The sequence below is a fragment of the Spinacia oleracea genome, chromosome 1 (assembly GCF_020520425.1).
Source record: "Spinacia oleracea cultivar Varoflay chromosome 1, BTI_SOV_V1, whole genome shotgun sequence".
NCBI lineage: Eukaryota > Viridiplantae > Streptophyta > Magnoliopsida > Caryophyllales > Amaranthaceae > Spinacia > Spinacia oleracea.
In genome coordinates, this window is record NC_079487.1 from 122,258,502 (window position 1) to 122,282,059 (window position 23,558).

The 23,558-nt window shown below is 34.3% G+C and overlaps 2 protein-coding genes across 2 annotated transcripts; one reads left to right on the forward strand and one right to left on the reverse strand.

Moving 5' to 3' along the window:
- Positions 1–130: 130 nt before the first annotated feature.
- LOC110787446 (uncharacterized) lies at positions 131–8,500 on the reverse strand. Its single transcript, XM_021992070.2, has 10 exons — positions 8,181–8,500; positions 8,036–8,080; positions 7,869–7,925; positions 5,756–5,825; positions 4,950–4,991; positions 4,763–4,836; positions 2,859–2,929; positions 2,624–2,709; positions 2,398–2,504; positions 131–412 (listed from the first exon to the last, which is right to left on the reverse strand). Exons 1-10 carry the CDS (start codon positions 8,328–8,330, stop codon positions 350–352), a joined length of 765 nt encoding a protein of 254 aa, XP_021847762.1. The 5' UTR covers positions 8,331–8,500; the 3' UTR covers positions 131–349.
- A 10,909-nt stretch (positions 8,501–19,409) lies between these two features.
- LOC110787411 (uncharacterized) lies at positions 19,410–20,398 on the forward strand. Its single transcript, XM_021992032.2, has 2 exons — positions 19,410–19,522; positions 19,647–20,398. The coding sequence occupies exons 1-2, from the start codon at positions 19,498–19,500 to the stop codon at positions 20,303–20,305; spliced, it is 684 nt and encodes a 227-aa protein (XP_021847724.2). The 5' UTR covers positions 19,410–19,497; the 3' UTR covers positions 20,306–20,398.
- Positions 20,399–23,558: the final 3,160 nt, after the last annotated feature.

A 23,558-nucleotide genomic window follows, 5' to 3' on the forward strand; every position in this document is an offset into this window, starting at 1 on the left:
CAGATGGTTCAATGATTGATCCTTCCTTCGCAAATGCAATCAACTGGAAATAAAACTGCATTATTGGTCTATAATTGTTCTAGCATTTATCCACCCTAAATAATTAGTAACAACTTTGGCAAATAAACTATAGAAACAAGTAACAAAACCTCTGTATACATTTTTTTTAATAGTACAAAATCTGTGTATACATAAATGATATGTACGTATATAATTGCAAAAAAGACAAAATTTTGGGTAAGAAATTTCCAGCAGTAAATCAGATAAATGAATCTTAAGCTTGTGGGGTTGAAAACTCCAGACGAATCTTTGGCATACAGCACGAGGGATACAACTATTGACCATCTGTCTATTTGCTATGTACATATTCAAGTAGAAGCCGGTCAAGCTCGAAATGCCGAGACAAAAATTCCTGCAAATTTCAAGCATTAACAAACAAATGTAAGTGAGTGACTAGAAACAATCTTCAAATAATCAAATAAAAGCAAGACAAAGCAAGACCAATAGATTCATTCACTACTACTGCTTTGCACCCAGTAAATCCTATACCCCCAACAACTGAATACCCATTACCTCTTGACACAGGAAAAACGAATGTCCTAAACTAGAGGAAATTGCCATACAATTCAGATGATCACGAAATACATGGAGCAACTTATTAGGTATGATGAGGGCATACTGCCACTGTCACAATTTTATCTTTCATTAATCAACTTGATCCAACCCGATGAAATATTTCTCTTACCTAAATGGAAAAAATGCCTTTATCTTACTACCTCTACCCTCTCAGTCACATCAACCCTTTTCTTTCATCATTCGTACACTCTCTTGATATTTTTTCTCTTCATCCACATTCAATAATTTCATTCACATCTAACATGCAAATTGACCCATTACCAGGGAGCCATTCTAAAGAGTGTTGCATACTTGCATCCCTTACTAGTTTTCTTAATATGCATGCTGCCGCCAGTGGCGGTGCCAGAAAATCCGTGTTAAGGGTTCGAAAATTAAAACATAAGTCATTTTTTTGTGCAAAACATACATTGGCATATTTTATTGACTTTTATGTGTAAATAACAGATTTATACATACTATAGTACATAACATAATTAATTATAAAAAATACTTTCAAAGAAAATGACTAAACAAAATCTTTTTTTTCTAGTGCATTATATAATTTTCAAAATCTGAAAGAAATTTAGTAACAGAAAAGTATAAAAATTTGTATTTATTAAAAGTTCAAAACTATTGCTACTTCTTTGTAGAAGGTGTAAGAAACAAAATATTACTCCAACCAAAAGAAGAAAGAAAAATAAATCAAAATCTGAAATAACAGATTTATACATACTATAGTACATAACATAATTAATTATAAAAAATACTTTCAAAGAAAATGACTAAACAAAATCTTTTTTTTCTAGTGCATTATATAATTTTCAAAATCTGAAAGAAATTTAGTAACAGAAAAGTATAAAAATTTGTATTTATTAAAAGTTCAAAACTATTGCTACTTCTTTGTAGAAGGTGTAAGAAACAAAATATTACTCCAACCAAAAGAAGAAAGAAAAATAAATCAAAAGTCAAGTGCCACTCGCTAAGAATCGAACCCGCTATCAATATGTTCGATCAACAGGTATATCACCCGCTTCAACCAATGTGCCAACATACATTTGTTGTCTATTAGCAGCGTTGAAACAGTATAAGACTTTTATTTAATAGCTTCAGAAACTGCTATATGCTTTTTTTTCAGGCCAGTATGGGTTCAGTTGAACCCACTGAACCCATACTGGCACCGCCACTGGCTGCCGCCTAAGTGGGAGATCATATTGGGAAGAATCCATTACAAAATATATGCTCCTACAGACATTTAAATGACCCATATACACTTTCTTCTTCCTTGCCATTTCTCTTTTGCCCCAATGCCTTGCAGCTGGGAAATGATAAATCCAAGGAAGAATTTCACTTCTTCCAAGGAAATCAACTATAAAAAAATGTGGATTTCCTTGGAAGAAGTAAAATTTTCCTTGGATTTATCACTTCCCCTTGCAGCTGGAGCATGAAAAGAGAAATATCTGCAACTAACCCAACCTAGAATGGGAAGGATCGTCTATTCGCTTCTTGTTAATGCGCTGTGTTTGCCTATAAGTTGAAAAAACATTGACACATTTGACAGATAGAGAGGATACCCAATTATTTTTACACCTCTTCTATCCTTTTTGTATTCCCTGTTAGGGGGAAGGGGCACAGCTGCACACGGGGATTTTACATCCAGACCATTTTAGCTAAAGAGAGCATTTATACACGTCTTCAACCATCAATTAACAGGGGAAATCTAATCACAATAATCGCTGAGTACCATAGTTACGGCGTATCAGTCGTACAGTATTGAAAGAATACCTTGGTTGTAGATGGATGAAAAACTTTTGCATCAGAATCTACTCTCGGGAAACGAGCTATCTCGGAATTTTTCTCAAATAATATGTATGCTGGAAGTCCCACATTTCCTATAAATACAAAGTTTTTACCAAGTAGGTGCTCTTTAGTATCAGATAATTAACAACAAATAACTAAATCTAAAAGCAAAAACAGACTAATAAACCTATAAGAAAAGGTAAATAATTACCTTTTAGTGAGATTCCAAATCTTTCAGCAACATTAGGAAAAAGCCCAAGATCAACTGTACCAAAGGACAGAATACTATTTGCATATCTGCATTGAATATTCAACAGAAATACAGAATAACTGTCAGCAGAACAGACAGATAAAAATAAGGATAATTCATCAGAATCTGGCATCCCTAAGAGTCTAAGACAAAATGAGTATCTAAGGATTAAATGTACACTAAAGACGACACTCACGTGATAGAGAGTTCAGGAAAGTTCCGACTGTGCCGTACACACGTTGACGAACATAAAGTACGAAATTCAACCTGAAACACCGGGAGTCATCAATGAAACAAAGCATTAAAGGCCTATTTGAGTATGCCACAATGAAACCGGTAACGAGTTAAATGCATAACTTAAGCAAAGTCCCATGACAATGTCCAAACGTGGCAAGAACTATACATGCATGATATCAGAATTTCAGGTTAGCAAGACTTTGAGAAGAGGGTCTAATACAGACTTTGATAAGGACTACTAAGTTTGGTTAATGCTTGTACAGTTGTACTCATACAGAGATTTTAAATCTTTAAGGAAATTATTGCTGGAGACTAAAATGCAGTTGGCTAAAGGGAGTCAGACTAACACCGCCAATTACTTTTATCGCTTTTATTGTGTGTGTGTGTGTGTGTGTGTGTGTGTGTGTGTGTGTGTGTGTAAGTGTGTGTGTGTATGCCATAAGTCATGACAGTTATTGGTGCCAAACAACATGACTAGAGTAAGGTATCTAATTAATACAGTCATGGCCTTTAAAATAGCCAAGCTGATATGGTAGGTTGAAATAGAACCCCAATGTTTTCAAGACTTCCATGGAAATGGTTGCAATTTGCAAATAATCTCATAGTAATCAGATGTCAATACATGCATAATTAAACATGTCATGGACAGCATGGATGATGCTTGAACATGACGCAGCAGTGAATAACTTAACAGATTAGTCAACTTAGATAGTTTCACAGAGATCCAGCTCATTGCTTCAGATTTTAGAATATGCTGAAAGTGTTGGGTTCTATAGAAGATTCATCTAGACCAACTTAAACAGGTTTCCAGAGTCCCTGCTTAATAATTACCTCATAACCTTCACTTTTTCGATTAACACCCAAGTATGGATGAACAAAGAGGAGGAATTCTACTTCACAAGTACAACTTTGTACACATTGTAATGCATACGTGGTAAACCATGGGCCATAATAAAGCCATTTTAGGCTTCCTCAAAATCAAACAACATAAAGTTGGAGGTGAAGATTCATATCCTTGATGCATTAGCATACTGAGGCCCACCTTTAATACTCCAAGGCTTTGATATTAGGAATCTGAAGAAGAAGCAACTTTCCCCATAGAAACTTTGGTGTGGACATTCTGGACTTGTGGACACGAGGCCAATGTATGCAGATTCTCAAGTAAAAGCCAAAACATATGAGCGGAGCAAGGAGAGGGGGGCACCTGATGGCATGTCACAGGTTTTATCATCTAAGAAAGACGGTAAAAGGAACATCAAATTCAACCATGTTTCACTCTCTCTCTCCAAACAAGAGACCATGCACGTGGACAAAGACACAGCTAAGTTTTGCAGAGTTGAGCAATTTAGTACTAATTTTTGAAAACATTTTTTATTATATTATTTTATACTTATATTTACACTTGCTGCAAGGAGCTTCCTGGAACAGTCTCCATAAGACCGCATACATCTCACTTCAGCCAACATCATTCCTACGGTGAAAGAATGTATTATTCTTATACAATTACTAACCTCTTTGCTATGCATGATGAATCATGAAGTTTCTTCAAATGATGTTGCATTGTGTTCTCATAATAGTTGTAATCCCTAATCTCACTATCTCAGTGGGAAAATATATTTTCAGACCAGATAAACCAGCAGCTGTCTAAAAGGTCGATATTTCAAGTTCCTAAAAACTAAACTTACAACAACAAACCATAAGACCTCCGAAAGGAGCAAGGGAGAGAGAAGATTAAAAGATAACAGATAACAGATTGCAATTTGCAAATGCTATCATAAGTTCAAACCATCATCAAAGAAAACTTCAGCCCACTAATTCAGTATGAGAGATGAAACATTTAAAGAACATAATAGACATACCCACCAGCCAGTATTTTGAAGAAACCCCTTCAATCAGTGTACTTTCCAACTGCAATGGCGTCATAGTCTTTACTTCGCCTATGGAAATCCAATGATAGAAGTCAAGTATCAAGTTTGAAATATCTATGATGGAATCTCATTTTCAAAAGAGGGGAGGGGGAAGAGAGATGTATGGTTACATTATGGCATACCTAGTACTGGAAATGCAGGTTGTTGTGCTAGTATATATAGCACTACAAGAAGAAAACGCAAAAATTGTATCAGACAGATGTGACAACCAACTTAATTCTGCACAAAGCTTCTAAGACGTAGTAATTTCCAGACTAAAGTAAGCCGCAATTACAAATCCAATCAAGTACCTTGACTGATGCAAAAACAGCATCAAAATGTTGTATGTCACTCGAGCTAGACTCTTGTTCACTGTTACCTGATTCGCTAGTATGAGACTGGGTACGGGATCGCAGTTCGCTACTTACGTTGCTAAGTTAGACCAAAATTGTACCATTTTCATGTTATAATTCGCCTTTTCGGTTCGCGGTTCGTGGGGTGATTAGAGAATTAGGTAACACTGCTCTTGTTTAATATACATGAATGAATAAGCTCTAAGCCTCTGACAACATCACAACAGCATAAAGCCATAAATAGAATGTCCAAACTGAAAAAGTTAATATGTACACACAGGTGGTGATTCAAAGAATAGACACAGTTTAAAAGAAAACATAAAGAAAATGATAACCTCCAAAACACTTGACCAAGTTTTTGTGGGTATAGGAATATAGGTATGCAAATGATCATTTGTTCCAAGTTTAAAAAAGAAAAGGAAAAAAGGATAACATACACAACAAAGAGAGAGAGAGAGAGAGAGAGAGAGAGAGAGAGAGAGAGAGAGAGAGACACTCATTTGATGCTCATGATCTCATTAACAGCTTATTTGTCCAAACTTACACACACTCATTCAGCCTACATCCTAATTAAAACCAGAGATTACAAGACCTACCTACAAATGCCAGCATGTACCATAAAGCTAAATGGTAGTCCACGTATAGAGCAAGCAGAAAAAGAAATGCCTGATGTCAGAAAAAAAAAAGTTGGAATCAGAATTTAAAAAAGAAAAAAACAATCAGAATATTAGCATAAGCCAACATCTCTACCTCAAGTGTAAAAATAAAATTAAAGCTTCTTAACAAAAACAAATAAAGTTTTTTTTTTTTGGTCAAAAATTACAGAATGGTTAAGTTATTCATATCCCAGACATTAATGCTGTCAGAATTCTCTCAAATTTCAAGTCATCATATTATGACTTGTGAACTACGGAGTATGGTAGTAAGAGAAGTTCCTCGATTGCTCCATTCCAAGTTTATATCCAGTACGCTGAACAATCATCCATTGCAAATACCCCTCTGTTTATTTTTTATGTTCCTACTTTCCTTTTAGTCCATTTCAAAATGTTGTTTCTATTTAGAATCTTTCCTTTTAAACCCTTCATTTTGCTCCATTTTTGGCTTTTTAGCCCCCAAATACCCTGTCTAATGGGACTCACACTCACTCCTTCCACCCAGGTTTTTATCATTATTTACCACAAATACCACACCAAATGGGTGTCACTTACCTTGTTAACTCCACTCACCCATTCTGTTTTATCATACCCGACCCACCTTTTCTTGGTTTCTTCCCATATTCAAAATAGAAACTTCAAAAAGAAAAAGAGAGAATATAATTCAGAGGTAATGTGATATTCATGTTAAAGAAAATAGCAATCTTCTGAAAACTAAACAGTCAGTAGAACACATTAGATAAATAACAAAGTTAACCAGGTATACATAGAGGATCAATCAAAGGATATTTCATCACTTACAATACAAAACAAAATAGAGAATTATTCGATAAACAAGGTCATGTATCATAATGTTGAAGTGGTAAGAACTAACAAAAGCTACTGCACAGATTAGCAACTTGTATTCCAAGACAAAATGTTTGTCGAGGAAAAAGTCACTCTACTGGTTCATTTAGTTTAGGTATAAGGCTATATACATCTATAGGTCCCATATAATGTCTGCTTTTCACACAGGAAAACTCCCATAAGGTCACATTTCCTGTTTACAAAACTTAGAAACTCAAGGAAATTCAAGGTGAAGTCTTTACTGTGGATGATAAGCATATATTAAGGGACATAAAAATATAAAATCACCTTTTCTTTCTAATTGTCTCTTCTCAAAAACAAATTAACATTGTAAACGTGCCATTTACCTATTACGTTGATAACAAACAAACACAATTCTGGATTTCTAAGAAAAATTATTGATTTATTGCTCGGTTCTGCATTTTCAAGTCTCCTACTTGTATAAAATAGGAATTTCCCAGTTTACCAAAAACCCAATTCTGCGTTAATGTTTCTTGTTCCTCTGTCTGTGCCATATAGGTATAGGTGCATATGATTGGAGTGATACTAGGTTGATGTTGTTAATACTGTTGTTTGTGACAAGCCAGACACATTCCCCAAAGGTTCACCAACCTCACTTAATTTTGTTTGTTCAATTTTGGCATCTGCTTTGTGATTTAATTTGCACTCAAATGAATTCATCTTATTCCCCTGTAAAATCCTAACGAGATGCTTCCATTGACCTAATAATAGAATTTAGAACTATAAGAATGAAACAAAATATAGTTGCTAACCAGGTGTTGTATTTGAAATTCTAGGATTGACTGCTATAGCATCTCGTCTGTTGTCTTTGTATCTTCAAGTAGCCACAAAAAATATGAAGACCGAAGTGGAACTGGGTTTTTCTCAAGTGATAACTACATGAAACCATCTGGAAGTTTGTAATACTACATAGCCCCTTCATTTTGGTGCCCAATTAGGTAAGCAAGAGGGCAATTACTAGTTTGATAAACACCCAATGGTTTCCTAATCATCTTCTTCAAAGTTAGTCAACAAGGCGATAGGGTCCTTGAACCTTGGCTCAAGGAGCGATTACTCTTAATCATAAGTTGTTATTCTAAATGCCAATGGCAATTACTAAATCCCTAATTCCCTACTAAGCTACATTCAACATATATTATCAAAATAATAAATGCAGCAGCAACAACAAAAAATAATCAAAAGTCGTCACCTTCCCGTAAAGCAAAGTATCAGCAATAACTCCTTCCCATGTCTCCTCCCTTATCATCTGGGGAGATTTCCAGCAAAATAAACAAAATTATACATAAAAATCAATCAAAACCATAAACAAAAAAACAAAAACAAAAAAATTGAAATTAAAGTTCTTCAAAATACTACCTTGACAGCAGAAAAGATTAAAAATGCGAGAACCGCTTGAATCTCCTGCAAAAAATCAATAAAAATCAGTATAAAGACAAACAGAAGAAATTGACGATAATTGCAGAAAATCAGAAGCAAAGAGGAGAGAGAAAACATTGATTACGCGGCGAAGAAGGCGGAGGGAGATGTCGGGAGAGAAGATGGAAGAAGCAGAAATACGAATTGGAAGGTACGAGAAGAAGATTAGGAAATGGAAGAAGTAATGTGGTTCTGTTACTACTGTGTTCAGCCATTGCAGCCTATTTCTTATCATCTTTCTCTCTCTCTTCTTTGATCGATCTAGCAATCCAACAATGGTGCAAAATTCTGCAACTGATTTCTCACTGAAACTTTTGAAGCTGTAAAGTTGAAGAAGGTGAAGAAATGTAATGCTTCTGGAATTGGGCTTATTCAAGGAATTAGGAATTGGGCTTATTTGCCATATGTGCTAAATGTCGGGCTGATGGTTTCATTTCGGAGTTCGATAAAATGATGTTGATCCAAATTCCCAACCACATCCGAATCCGAACTGATTCCGAGTCGGTCCGAAGGAAAAAAAAACCGATCTGAATCCGAGAAAAAAAAAATCTGAATCCGAATGGTTATGGATCGGATATGGAGTCTGCAGAGACTCCGACCCGAATCCGACCCGAGTCCGAATCCTAGTCCAAATCCAACTAGAATTTATTTCAAAAGTGTATTATTTTTTGTACATAACTTTTTTTTAAAAGGAAGTTCTTAATTTAATCTAATATATTTAATTAAAGCGCATATATTAGTTATTAATTTATTAGAAACTTCCCTAAAAAAAATAAAAAATTATTAGAAACTCATTAGATTTTGGTAAATGAGAAATAGGATTTCTAATTTATTTTAAAATTATTAGTTCTATGTAAGTAAAGTTAACGCATAATTCGGATTTTGATATGGATATAAATTCGGATTTGGATATGGATGCAATTTTTTAGTCCGAATTCTAAATGGATATGGATATGGATATGGATATGGATGCAATTTTGGAGTCCGAATTTTAAATGGATTTGGATATGGATGCAAATTTGGAGTCCGAATTTTAAATGGATCGGGTTTGGAGTTTACTACATCCGACCCGAATCCGATCCATTGCCATCCCTAGATCAGGGTTCGTATAAGCTAAAAAGTAGTCCGGATCCTTTAGAGTTTTATTAAAATTCTACAAGGTAGAGTTGTATCTAAACCATACGTTTTAAAATCAATGACTCATATTATTGGGAAGGGAGAATCGAGGGGTGAATATTGATGAGAAATAATAGGGGGGATTTTGGAAAGATAATATATGAGTCATTGATTCTACAATCAATTGTTGATATTTCCCAAACTCTACAATGTAGATTTATTTTAAAACTCTAGAGGATCCAAAACCAAAAGTATGCTATCATCAAACCAATTGATTGTTGGTTTAGTGGTGATTGAGGCTGAACTTAGTAGGGATGACTCGTGTTCGATCTCCCGCAACAACAACTGGGGGGGGACTAGAACCTATCCACTCAGAACTCCCCTCAAATCCGGATTAGCCCTAAGGGAGAATCGGGTGGTACACCAAAAAAAAAATGAATCAGAATCAAAACTTGTTATGTGTTCGTTAAATTTTCGGAAATTTCATGAAATGCCCCCGAGTTTTGCCATAATTCCCAGACGCCCATCAAGTTTCAATAATTCATAAAATACCCTTCACAATTCGTACAAATACCCAAAATACCCTTACTAATGATGGGTCGTTAGTCCGCCGTTAGCCAAGTTTCCAATTCACCCAACTCCCCCTATTCTGAAACTTATTTCACCAAATGCCCTTATTCTGAAACTTATTTCACCAAATGCCCCAAATTTAAATATACCTATTTTAATCTTCCAGCGGCTAGTTTTTGTGTTTGAAAGGTAGTCGTTGGTCATGGTTGACTATAAAAGCCCCTTTGCTGAATGGTTCTTGTAAGTTAGATGTTATTTTGATTTGCTTAGCTAATTTCATAAGATTTGTGCCATGAGTTTTCTTTCAAAATCATCATCCACACCCAATGAGTCCACATATATTAGAGTACCTACCAAATTTTGTTATTGTGGTAGAAAATTTTCCATTCGAAGCTCCGATACAACACTCAATCCACAAAGGTAGTATTACAAGTGTGATCCTTGAAACGATCTGAGATGGTGCAAGGGAGTAGTTGAGCAAGAAAACAAGGGGCAACAACACGAAGTATAATACGGGGGAACCTTAGACGAAGGAGAAAGTATTGAAAACAGGGGAAACAGTAAGACGCAAGAAGTATTGAAGCAAATGAAGAAGAAGCTAAAACAACAACAAAAAGTAGTCAAAGTTGTAATGCAAATGAGGATATTGATGTTTGTAATTTTATTGTTTGTAATCTTGAAGTAAACACAAGTAATGAGAAACAAATTCACATTTCATAAATAATTGTTGTTGCATAATCTGCACAAAATACCAAAATGAGAAGCATTTCTGTTTTTAGCTTCACTTACAAAACATCTTTGCACCAACTACATTTAATGTTTTTTTCTACTCAATGAATATGTGCAAGATCAAAACAAATGTGCAAAAAAACTACCCCAAAAAGCATTAGCAGCTATCCATAAGAGCTTGTAGAACAATTCTCCACTCCAACCTCTATTCCTACCACAATAACAAAAAAATTTGGGTACCCTAATATATGTGGACTCATTGGGTGTAGATGATGATTTTGAAAGAAAACTCATGACACAAATCTTATGAAATTAGCAAAGCAAAGCAAAATAATATCTAAAATACAAAAACCATTCAACAAAGGAGTTTTTTATAGCCAACCATGACCAACAACTACTTTTCAAACACAAAAACTAGTTGTTGGAACTAGGAGTGAAAGTTTGGTAGAAAAAAACTAAAAACCAAACCAAACCAAACCGAATAAGAAATTCGGTTTGTTTTTTTTTTTCTACTCGGTTTGGTTTGGACTGAGATTTTAAAAAAATTTGGTTTTATGGTTTGGATTGGACTGAAAGTCTAAAACCGAATAAACCGAACTAAAACCGAATAAACCGATTTAGCTAAAAAGTATAATAAGGGTCAGAAAATTGTCTAAAACAGGTATAATATAGGCTCAAATACAGGCCCAAATGAAAGGCCCGTGAAAATTCGATTTTATGGTTTGGATTGGTCTGAAAATTAAAAATCCGGTTTGGTTTGGTTTGGATTAAAAGGTTATTTGGTTTGGATTCGGTTTCAAAAAATGAAAAACGAATTAGTTTGGTTTGAATTCGGTTTGGGCCTTAATCCAAACCGAAAACCGAACTTTTACCCCTAGTTGGAACATCATAATAGATATATTTAAGTTTGGGGCATTTGGTGAAATAAGTTTCAGAATAGGGGTATTTGGGTGAATTAGAAATTTGGCTAACGGCGGACCAACGGCCCGTTATTAGTAAGGGTATATTGGGTATTTGTACAAATTGTGAGGGTATTTTATTAATTATTGAAACTTCATGGGAGTTTGGTGCAATATGGCAAAACCCGGGGGCATTTCATGAAATTTTCATATTTTTAATTATATAGTAGACACAAAAAATTTACAGAACTTTCACTTTTCCCGTACACTTAGAATCAAGTACGTATCCAACAGACCTTTTCTGCTTCCTTTGTATGCCTAAGAATTAGGGGAGTTATCGGTAATAGCAGCCGATAAGGAAATCCGAGTATTTTGTTAATTATAATAAATCAAGCGACACCCGGATTCGAACTGGAGAACAAGCTAGGATTTGCAGTCCTCCGCCTTACCACTCGGCCATGCCGCAAAAATGATGAAAAATAAAGTAGACGAAAAGATTACTGGAAAAAAGATTCCAATTGCGTTTCTTAAATGAAATGAGCTGGTTATAATCAACAATATTCGATGAGATTCGATAGTAGGTATCTAATATTGTAACTAACAATGGTTATTTGACTGCATAAAAAATTGAAAGTAAAAGTGACAAAATTTATGGAACGTACGGAGAAAGTATGACCTAAATTCGTAGGCTATTGAATGATGGAGTACTTACAAAGTTCATGCAAAATCTATAATGGTTTAACATCTCAGGGGATTGGATTATGTTTTGGGAGGTACAAAGGGTAGATGATATTCATTCGCAAGTATTGAATATCGAGGATTGCTAAATGTCATGACCAATTGGACACAAGTCACTCTACTATAATCACTTTTAGTATCAACACATAATATGTCAGTATCAATAAGGTAAATAACTCGTATCGGTACTTCTTAATAGTGATTGATATACCAATATCGCACTGGTATTAATAACAATACAAAATACGCCCCTTGAGACTTAGAGTTCCTCCTTCACTTTATGGTAGCAAACATCCGCTTCTAGAGTGGATAATGATTTTTTTGTTAAAGTTAAAGTATATTAACAAAATCTCAAAACGAATACAAATACCCATAACTCCATAAGTTAGTTCTCCAAAAACGAACCCTCTATGAAGGACCATAACGAAGAACTTGGGGAAAAACACCACCAAAACTCTGTAAGGATTCAATCTAGTCCCTATCTATACGACTAACATTCTTCCCTGTTGTATGTATGCTTCTATTTTTTTACAAGAAATTTGATATCCTTTACCGTTTTATCTACCACACAAAATTGTATGGTCTCAATAGCTCTTATTCCTAACTTGCCCAATCATATAGACAGTAGCAGTAAGAAGGACTTCTCTTCTCCATTTGGATGCTCTATATCCATTTTTTTATCCACCTGCATAGAGCATCAATCCCTACAATTCTGTAAGGGACATACAACCACTGTATAATAATAGTAAAGCACCTTACAACATAAATACATGAGCCAAAAATGTGATATTGTGTTTCTGGAACACACCCACAAAAAATCACATGCACAATCATCAGAAGCAAAATGCCTATTTGATAAACTTGTGAGATGGAGTAATGTTGACCTGTAGGCCAAATATCACACCTTATAGCTTGAACCTGTTCTTGTTTAACCTAGCTTGCAAATGCACTTTAAACTCCAACTACCAAACATTGGAGCTTCAAACCCCCACCAAGAGTCTTGCTTTGCATAAACCTCACTTACGCACTTCACCCACAAGGATCTGTTTTTGAGCAATATGCCATATCAGCTTCCCTATTGCTGCTTTATTCCATTCAAGGGATAATGAAATATCTCCTGAATTAAGTTAATTACTTTGCTTTTATTCACTTGATTTTCACTTTTTTTTTTCGAGAATAATTGAATTTATCCAAACTTATTAGAATTAATCAAAATTTAATTTAATTTAATTATTAATTGTAATTTTGGTGTATATTTTCATGTATTTATCTTATCTAAACTTAATTTTCTAAAAAATAAGTGAAAACAAGGTAAACAAAATATTATATTACCTAAATTGACTTTTACAAACTTTATATCGTTTGACGTTTGATGATTTGGTTCTCCTTTTACTTATGTCAAGCTTGAGCCAATACTTCAAATCTAAAGTCCAATCCCGATAAACATCAGTATAAATAAATTACTTATTAATTAAAATCATGATTATAATAGCCTTGTACAAACCACGTTTCTCATCGTGTGTGATTAAGTGGATGACATTGAAACGAGATTCATTTAATGGGTGAGACTTGAGAGGGTCATGTCACACATTAACTTAATTGGAAACATATTACTCCATAAAATATATTACTCTGTAGTATAGATTTAAAGATTATAATGGAGTAATGTTTTGCTTGGAAAGCAATTTCAAACCCTTTAAACGCTCGATGAGCTTAAAATTGAGCGCAAAGATTTTACATTGACCCGTTCACATTTTAATCACACAATAATTTTCACTTTTAGACGAACATTTAGGGTGCATTCAATTTTATTCACATGCCTTTTTAATATTTGAATCTACTTTTTCTTACCTTTTTTAATTATTGAACTTATTTTAATTTAGTAGAAATTATGTTTATTGTAAATTGAAAGTAATAGTTCCTATTTCTTTTCTAAAATCATCTGAAACGTATATTGGCCCAAAATTAACAATTGCTCGGTATATGTTTGTTTGTAATTAGATGATGAACAGTTTGACTAAAGGGGAAAACAATATGAATAATAGGGTTGTTCTTTTGGACTAAATTTTATTTCAGTTCAGGTTCATTCTATTCAGTCCAACTTATTCTAGGTCTATTCGGTTCAATGTAGTCCAGTTTAGCTTAGTTCAATTCAATTTAGGTTCATCCAGTTGAGTTGAGTTGAGTTGAATACAGTCCAGTCGAGTTCAATTCATTTCAACTCAGTTCAACTTTATTCAGTTCATCATATTTCGGTTTAATTCAATTTAGCTCATGTTAGTTAAGTGTAAAAGAATACAGTCTTATATGATTCAAGATATCACAGTCTAACTTACTGGGGCATGGGAACTCTACTACCATTGAGAAAGTATTTGGTAATGCCTACTTACATTCACTAGCCCATTGCAATGATCATTGTTAGTTGTAACTTATAAATCTTAGCACATTAATTCACTACCCCATTGCAATTAAAACATACTTTATATAATTAGTAAATAGTAATCACATAAACAATGACATGCTACCAAGTATAGATCCAAATAGGTTGCACTCTAAAGGAATTCAGTACAAGTTGAGTAAAGTTACTTTGTGATGTAGCTTTGAAACGTTGAATTATAATTCTCACACAACATATTCGAGCATGCGCTATGAATATCAGAATATGCACCTTTATTGTAAGTATGTAATATATTCCTTAATAGCATGTGTATCTTTTAAGGTAATGTTTAATCGTTAAACGCACTTTGATAAAAAAAATAAATAAAAAAAAAACTCTTACAAAAATTATAAAATAAAACAAGTAAAATAAGATTGAGGGAGTAAGAGTATAAGTACACGTACTTACACATCAATGGATTATTGTACGTGTAGAATATACGGATGCCGATTAGTATAAGATCGAATGGTTAAAACGTACCGTGCTGAAAAGAAAGGAGGGAGAAATTAAACGAGAATCACCTCCTCTACGACTTCCACCGACGACCCGACGTGCGGGTCACAAGATACGCAAACTCAACAAGTACGTGAATATTTTAAAACAATAAACGAAAATTCATAAGAACTACATCACGTGACAGCATGGCACGTGGGCTCACGTTATATCATCAAACACTTCCAGATCAGACGGTTAAAAGCATCAAGAGAAAAGGAAAAGACACCCATTGATTCCCGCCACGTGTCTTTGACCACCGTTAGATTTGGCTTTTTGACGTTAAGCTAGGACACTCTCTCACATGTGGGAAGGTTAACTGACAGTATTCTTAGCCTAATCACGTGCCGTTTGGTATTGGTACCCATCCTCCCTTTCTTTTTTAGTTCCTTCTTGTAAGAAAAGGCGAAAATGTGTAATTTAATCAAAATCATAACTCATCATTATTATTCCAAATATAAAGAAATAAATAAATAAAATTATGTGATCTTGTGTTTTTCTGAGAAATTAAACCCTCCTCCATAAGCAACTATAAATGGGAACCCTACATATAGGTTCCTTTTAGTTTAAGCTAGGTCCACCAAACTAAATATATCAAATGAGTGTGTTAATGCATAAATTTATATAATTGGCTTATATAGTCATTTAATTGTAGATTAGTAATCTTAGTAACGAACTGGTATCTGGCTTAGACAATGTTATAAGTACTACTTTGAATATCGTATTGTACATGGTGTGTACATACTATGTAAAAGACACTCAAATGTTATGAATGATATGGAGCATATTGTGTGGCATATTGTGCAGTAAATAATATATTCAATAATGGCCTAAGATGGTAAAAATTGAACATTAAATGTTACATGTCCATGTTCAAGTCTTATTTTATAAGATTTTTTGTGTTGTTGTACAACATATTAAGTATATAGTACAAAGTAATATTCTTGCTATATCCTTGTGAGCATGACATGATATGTTCTAAAGGTTTTATGTGGAACATGTACGTTATTATGAACGTTTTTTTTAAAATATATTTAGTATAGGTATGTTATGTCATTTATCAAAATTGAAATCAATTCACAGTAAAAAAAAAAAAAAAAAAAAAGTGAAGTTTTATTAAAGCCATACTTCCTCCGATTTTTAATACTCGGAACGTTTGTGATTTCTACACTATTCACATATTATACTTTGACCATTATTGGTGACTTATACGTAAGATAAAACATAGTCATGTGAGATCTTGTTAGATTCGTCTTAATGTGTATTTTCAAAATATTAACTTTTTATAATTTTTGCTTAAAGAGAATTAAAGATATTAATGATCAAAGTTGTGCATTTACATGAATGAAAGTGACAAACGTTGCGAGTAAAAATGATCGGAGGAAGTATTAGATACGAAGTATATTTTTCTACTCTCTCTTGTCCATTTTAGAGGTGGTCATAACTCATAAGTCGTGCCAATTCCGAGCTTTGGCAAAAAGTATGGCCCATTTTAGGTTTAATTCTTGGGTTGGTCGGGCTTGTTTGGGCTGAAATCCAAACCCGCTACTTTTGATCGAATATGATAGTTCGCATCGGGCTGAATATTGAACCAAAATTTTAGTTGTATGCTGCTTAAAGCCCAAAATTTTTCAAAAGATCTGTCCGACTTTGCCAGTATGAGTCGGGCCTTTAAATCGGGTCCAAAATTTCTGCCTCGGGATTAACGTTGTTATTCCTGTTAATAGTGAGTTTGTTCTTCAAAATTATCCACTTATTTTATGCCTAGGGATTGACACCACAATGAAGTATTTGAAGGTCCCACTCACCTAGTCCACCTCTAACCAAGTAGCACCACGTGTCACCTTATCCTTAATTTAACTTTTCAAAAATGTACTTTTATTTCCAAGCTGTAAATGTAAAATAACAAAATTAGTAAACTGTAAAAAAAAATTAACCCATCATTGAATGACACGTCACTGACATCCCAACTGTTAATTTTCGCCTCATGGTGAGCTGTAACATCGTGCGTAATAAGTGGGGTCAATCCTGAGATAAACCTAATTAATCTTCCAATAAATAAAAAGATCAATTATTAAAATGGATAAAATCAGACAAAGGAAAAAAAAGGGAAATGGCACAGTTTTCTAGATAAAAGGAAAAGAAAAAGAGAAAGAAAATAAAAAAAGTTAACGGAAAAAGAATCCGGGCTGTAAACTTGGACGCTAATGCACGAGTCGCAGCGACAAACCTGCTAGATCGATTCCTAAGGGGTTGAATTTTGACATCAATTAGTCTTTTTTTCTGTTTGTTTTTCAATATAATTAATCAATAAATCATTAATTACCATGTAATTCTCTTTTAAAAAGGAGAATAATAATGCAAGAACATGTACGTTGTACGGTAGTCGTCCAGTGGAATTAGGCATTATCCCCAAAATTACCGCTATAAGAGTTTATGCTACTGCATTTTTTATAGGTGGAGTGAAGGTAGGGGTGAAGTTATAAATATATTGTACGGTTTTTCATGAAATGCTCCCGAGGTTTTAAAAAACGCACCAAATACCCTCGCCTGTTTCGATTCACATAATATACCCCTATTTATCCGTACTGTTCATGACATGCACCTGTCAGCTAACGCCGTTAGTCTGCCGTTAGTGGTGTTTTACTTATTTGCCCTTAATTTTGGTTTAGCGCCATTGACTTCCTTCACTTTCACAGAAAGACCAAAAAAAAAAAAACCGTTCACATTTTTTTCTTTCTCTCTCCTCTCCCCTGTTCTTCTTCAAGCTCTAATCCTACTCAAACCCTAGAAATTCTGGGTAGATCTTCAATATTTTTGTGAATTTTGCTGCGCATCTTAAAGGCGAGTTCGTGGGTTGTGATTTTGCTTCAATCGCGACAAAAAAGGGAGAAACTTGAGGCGATTTCCAGCTGAGTTAGTGTTGAAGAGGAAACGGGAATTTTAAAGTTGGTTAGTCTACTTCCAGGTAATAATCTCTTCTCCTCTGTTTAATTTTGCTGGTAAACTTGTTTTTTTTTCACGAAATCGATTAGGGTTAGGGTTTGTGAAATTGTCAGTTTTTTTTTTTTTAAATTGCGCAAATTTCTTGTTGGTTATTGGTCAATTGTGGTTGTTGGAATGAAAATTGATGTTAGTTTCATTATTTTTTCCCTTTAGGATGAGTGCTATTTGGTTGTTACTACGTTATGGGTCACATAGTTTTGATATTAGAGTGGGTGACATGGAAAAATATCGTTTGTTGAAGTTGTTTCTTGATATCTTTGAGGAATCAGTTAAGCAAGATGTTTTTTTGCCTAGTACCTTTAGCTTGTATGTTGAGGGTCCTTGTGGTAAGGTTGAATTGAATGATGATAAGACTTTAAGGCTTCTGTGGGGATGGAATTGGGGTAAAGACACTGCTGAAATTTGGGTTGAGGGAACAGATAAACCAGGATTGGTGTTTAGGAATGCTGTTGCAACAATTGAGAATCATAGAAAGGAAAAAGAGAGACAACTTAAGGAGAGACAAGAGGAACTGTTGATCGAGGGCTCAAAGAGAGGAGGAAGAGGTAATGAGGAAACAACAGGAAAGGGAGGACATTTTGAGGGAAATACAGGAACAAATGGAGTACACTGTGGCTATGGAGGTCCCTGTTGTTGATTGTGAGGACATGAAGGTTGAGTATGTGAGAGTCATTAGCAAAGATGATGCTGATGAGGTGTTTCCAGGTTGCTCTCAACCACAACAAACACAAGAATCCCCAAAGAAACAACCCACCCCACCCAAACACACAAATCATGTTGCTTCTAAGTCAAAAGGCAAGGATAAGCCTGCTTCTAAGAAACTAACCCCTAAAAGGAGATGTTTGAGGCAAATGTTGTTCTTGCCTATGGGATAGTAGACACTGAGAGTTGTGACAGTTGGACCTACTTCATGAGATGTTTGAGGCAAATGTTTGAGCAGGAGGGTTGCAACAGAGATGATTGGACCTTCATCAGTGATAGGATGAAGGTATGTGTACTGATCTGATATTTACTCTTTTCTGATCTTTACTTTTTCTTATGTTTATGTTTCTATATTAATGAACCTGTTTTTGTTGTTTGCTGATGTGTAGGGTGTTGAGTTGGCAGTTAGAGAAACTTTTCCTAGAGCAACTAGGAGAGTTTGCTGCCAACACCTATACATGAATTGTAAGAACAATGGCTTCAGTGGATCTGCATTCCACAAGCTCTTTTGGATAGCTGCTAATGCATACAATGAGTATGTGTTTAGTAAGGCCATGGAAAAGATCAGTGAGTACAATGAAAATGCCACTGCATACTTGAACAGCTGCATTGAGCAGTGGTCTAGGCATAAGTTTGACTCTACTGTTTGTTGTGATCACAACACAACAAACTTTGTGGAGTCATTCAATGCATGCACAAAGACCTTCAGAGACATGCCTGTCTTCTCATTATTGGAAGGTATAACTCTTCTAATCATATTCATGCATAATATTACCCCTGAACTTGTTGTTTGTTGTTTAATCATATTCATGCATAATATACCCCTGAACTTGTTGTTTGTTGTTTAATGTCTGGTGTACAGCAATCAGAAGTTGGTGTATGCAGAGGGTGGGGGCTAGATTTGACAAGGCAGTTGACATGGAGGAAGGTCAGCTCACTGCATATGCATTGAAAGAGTTAGAGGAGAGGACAGCTGAGTCCAGGTTATGTTATGCCACAGCATGTGGAGGGGGTGAATTTGAGGTTAGGGATGGACATGTCAACTTCCCAATTAGGCTTGCAACAAGAAGTTGTGCCTGTGGGAAGTGGCAGATCTGTGGAATCCCCTGCAAGCATGCACTGAGGGTCATATATGACCAAAGGATGAACCCCCATGATTTCATATCCCCATGGTTCAAGGCTGCTGCATACAAGCTAACCTATGCAGAACATATTCATCCTATGGCAGATCCATCTCAGTGGCCTGACTTTGGCCTTCCTTCCATTCAGCCTCCAACCATCAAAAGACCATCTGGCAGACCTGCTAAGAAGAGAAAGAGAGGGGAAAATGAACCAAAGAAAGGGAAGAGGAACACAAATGTGAAATGTGGAAAGTGTAGAGAGTTTGGTCACAACTCAAGAACATGCAAGAGTGGAGGAACAAGTGCCACTGGACCAAGCACTTCAAAGAGTGGTGCAGCAGGAGCAAGTACATCAAATGGGGGACCAAACACAAGGAAGAGGTCAAAGGCAGCTGCATAGTCACCTCAGTTGGCTATATTTTGTGAATTGTAGTGCACAAAGCTAAACTAACTTAGTCAAATCAGTTTAGTCAGAATCAGTTTAGTTAGAATCAGTTTAGTTAGAATCAGTTTTTGGAAACAGTTGTGCAGAGATAATTTTTTGGAAACAGTGAAATGCATAGAACACCTCTTTTTGTGCAGTTCAGTGGTGTTTGTCCACTTAAAGTTCAGTTTATGTAAAGCTTATTTGCTTGAACAAGTATTTATGGAACAAAGTCTCTTTATTTCATGAAATTTGTTACAACTTTACTTCATTGCTATCCAAATCAGAAATGCAAACATTAATACACCAATTTTTATTGCAAAATTGATTTGCTGTTTCTGTTGTTTGATCTTCTTCTTCAATAGCTTCAACTCTTCATGCATTCCCCTGCTCTGTTCTTGCATTCCCCAGCTTTGTTCTTGCATTCCCCTGTTTTCATCATCTCTGTTTCCCTTGCTCTGAACTTCATCACTTGTGTGCTCAAGAAAACCTTTGCACCATTTGAAATTATCACAAGGATCACACTTGTAGTAAAGCTTTTGCGGATTTTTTGCCGTTTCCGAGCTCCTAATTGCAAATCTTCTCCCGCAATAGCAATTTTTATTAGGAACTCTAATGTATGCTAAATTTGGGATGGAAGAAGATTCGGTTTTTGAATGAGAGCTCATGGCTAATTTGGAGAGGGGAAAGTATGCAAGTGAGGTGAACACTAGTAGCATTTATAGGCAGCAAGAACATAACGGCTATATTTTGCTTCCTAGGTTTAAAAACTAGCCGTTAAATTCAAATTCCTGCAATTTGGGTATCTAGTGCAACTTAATTTTAAAATAGGTGTATATTATGCATTAAGTTTATAAAAAGGGGTATACTGTGAATTATAAACACGACTTAACGGATGACTAACGGAAGGTCAGTTAAGGGGTATTTGGTGCAAACTTGGAAAAAAATAGGGGTATATTATGTGAATCGAAACAGGCGAGGGTATTTGGTGCGTTTTTTAAAACCTCAGGGGCATTTCATGAAAAAACCGTATATTGTATATTGGCCAAACAATGTACTATAATATTTTCACTTTGAGAGTGTAAATTAGTCATGTATAATCTTATTATAATAATCTAATTGTATATAATGTCAACTTCTTATAATTTTACTTTTTGATAATAAAGTATTTTAATAATTAAAAAATTGCATTGACAAATGATAAAATAAATGTGTCAATTAAAAAGAACGGAGAAAGTAAGATTGATAATAACCTTTTAAAAAAAGATAAAACATTTATTTTATACGTAATCAGAATTCGTATAACAACGTAAGTGTAAGAAGTCAATATGATGCATTCGAGAATCAGTAGAAATATTATTATAAGGTTCCTAACTAACATAAGTGTAATGATTTAATTCATCATTTAATACGGATTAATAGTTAAAACGAATAGATATTATGTATTACATCCGTTTCTGAAAGTTTTTTACGTCTTTAAATATGGGTCCAAAGTATGAAAACCTTGACAATATATTCTCACTATTATATATATACATCACAATATATTCTCACTATTATATATCAACATCAAAACGTAGTATCATCTAAGATATTGTTAGACTGATTTCAATATGTATTTTCAGAATATAATTATGTCACAACTGAAATTGGATATATTAGTGGTTAAATATTTCATTGTAGTTCGTGCAGCACGGTCAATATAAAAAACTTTAATGAAAGAAGGTAGTATTTAGTATGAGCTATATACGTAGTATAATTATTTTGAATAAATATATACGGAGTTCATCAAATTAAATACTGAAGTTTTATACTTTTATACATTTTGCGGTTATGCACTAAATTCCAAATACATGAATCTTTCATTCTAGTTTGAGTTCAATTAACTCTTGATTATTAGAACCAGCCGTCCACTTTATATCCCAAGATTTCCCTTTTTACAACTTATGCAAACAGGCTCTTCAAGGGTGCATTTCAACGTTAAAGCTTACTCATTTTTCATACCGTTGCGTTCTATTCACCTGATTTTCACTTATTTTTTCTGAACTTATTTTATTTGAACTTAGGCCCTGTTCTGTTCACCTTATTTCCACTTATTTCAGGAAAAATAAGTTCAGATAAGATAAGTTCAGGAAAAATAAGGGTTGACCAAGTACAACGTATAACTAAAATAAGTTTTGATAAGTTCAGATACGTTCAGTTAAGTTCAGATAAATTCAGAAAAAATAAGTAAAAATCAGGTGAATAGAACACACCCTTATATGAAATTAACTGAACTTATCTGAACTTATTTTTCCTGAAATAAGTGGAAATAAGGTGACCAGAACATGGCCTAAGACTATAGATATTCCATCATCTTTGAGGGGCTAACGGGCCGGCTAACAAGAACGAGTTGGTCGAGTTAGACTTCGGGCCGGTTGCTATCAAGAACGACTTTGTGACTGGTCAAGGCGTAAGATTGCTATACCCGACGCTGACCTTATAAATATTAAAATGAAAAGAAAGTGGACTTTTTATTATTTATAAACTAGATTAGATCTCATGCACGCATGAATATTCTAAAATTATTGTTTGATTGAAATATTATGCTTAATACTCCGTATGTTAGATTTTTTTTTTTTTTGCTTGGTATGCTAATTTGATAAAAAAAAATTGAGTAAATATATACTCCGTATTTTGTTATACCGATTTGACTTAAATATTGTCACACATTACTTTAAGAAAATATCTATATAATATTCGTTTTCCATAAATAAACAGTATATAAAAGAAGATAGAAAGTGAAAAAGGTAAATAAAGTATATTGTTAAGAATAAATATTTTTGGCCGAAAAATTGCACCAGAATATACCACGTATCATTTCTGGTGCCTGTTTTATTATCATTTTTCCGCGTGGTAGCACAATATGCTCAGATAAGAGTTATAGATTAATTGAATTCATGTAAATTAAATAGTTTTTATAAAACCAACTCAGAGTAAAATTTAATTTATGAATTACTACTCCATACAATACTACGTATATGTTTGAAAGATAAAAAAAAAATACAATTTTTATACGGAGTACAATTTTAGAATGAAATTGTCTTTTATACAGAAATTTAAAGCACGGCACACACTCTGATAATAATGATTTTAAAAATAAAAATCCAAGCAACAATTCCTACTTGAAACTCAAGTTAACCCCAAGGTCCCCATTCTCCTCAACTAGCTGTAAAGATAAACAAAAAAA

What these genes read in the sequence shown, in the direction of transcription:
- LOC110787411 (XM_021992032.2), top strand. Translation starts at nt 19,498, where the DNA reads ATGCCTGTCTTCTCATTATTGGAAG. An exon ending in TGTCTTCTCATTATTGGAAG is followed by an intron (nt 19,523 to 19,646) that starts GTATAACTCTTC and finishes TCTGGTGTACAG; the next exon opens with CAATCAGAAGTTGGTGTATG.
- LOC110787446 (XM_021992070.2), bottom strand. Translation starts at nt 8,330, where the DNA reads ATGATAAGAAATAGGCTGCAATGGCTGAACACAGTAGTAACAGAACCA. An exon ending in ATACTTTGCTTTACGGGAAG is followed by an intron (nt 5,826 to 7,868) that starts GTGACGACTTTT and finishes TTCTGACATCAG; the next exon opens with GCATTTCTTTTTCTGCTTGC. An exon ending in ATTTGGAATCTCACTAAAAG is followed by an intron (nt 2,505 to 2,623) that starts GTAATTATTTAC and finishes TTGTATTTATAG; the next exon opens with GAAATGTGGGACTTCCAGCA.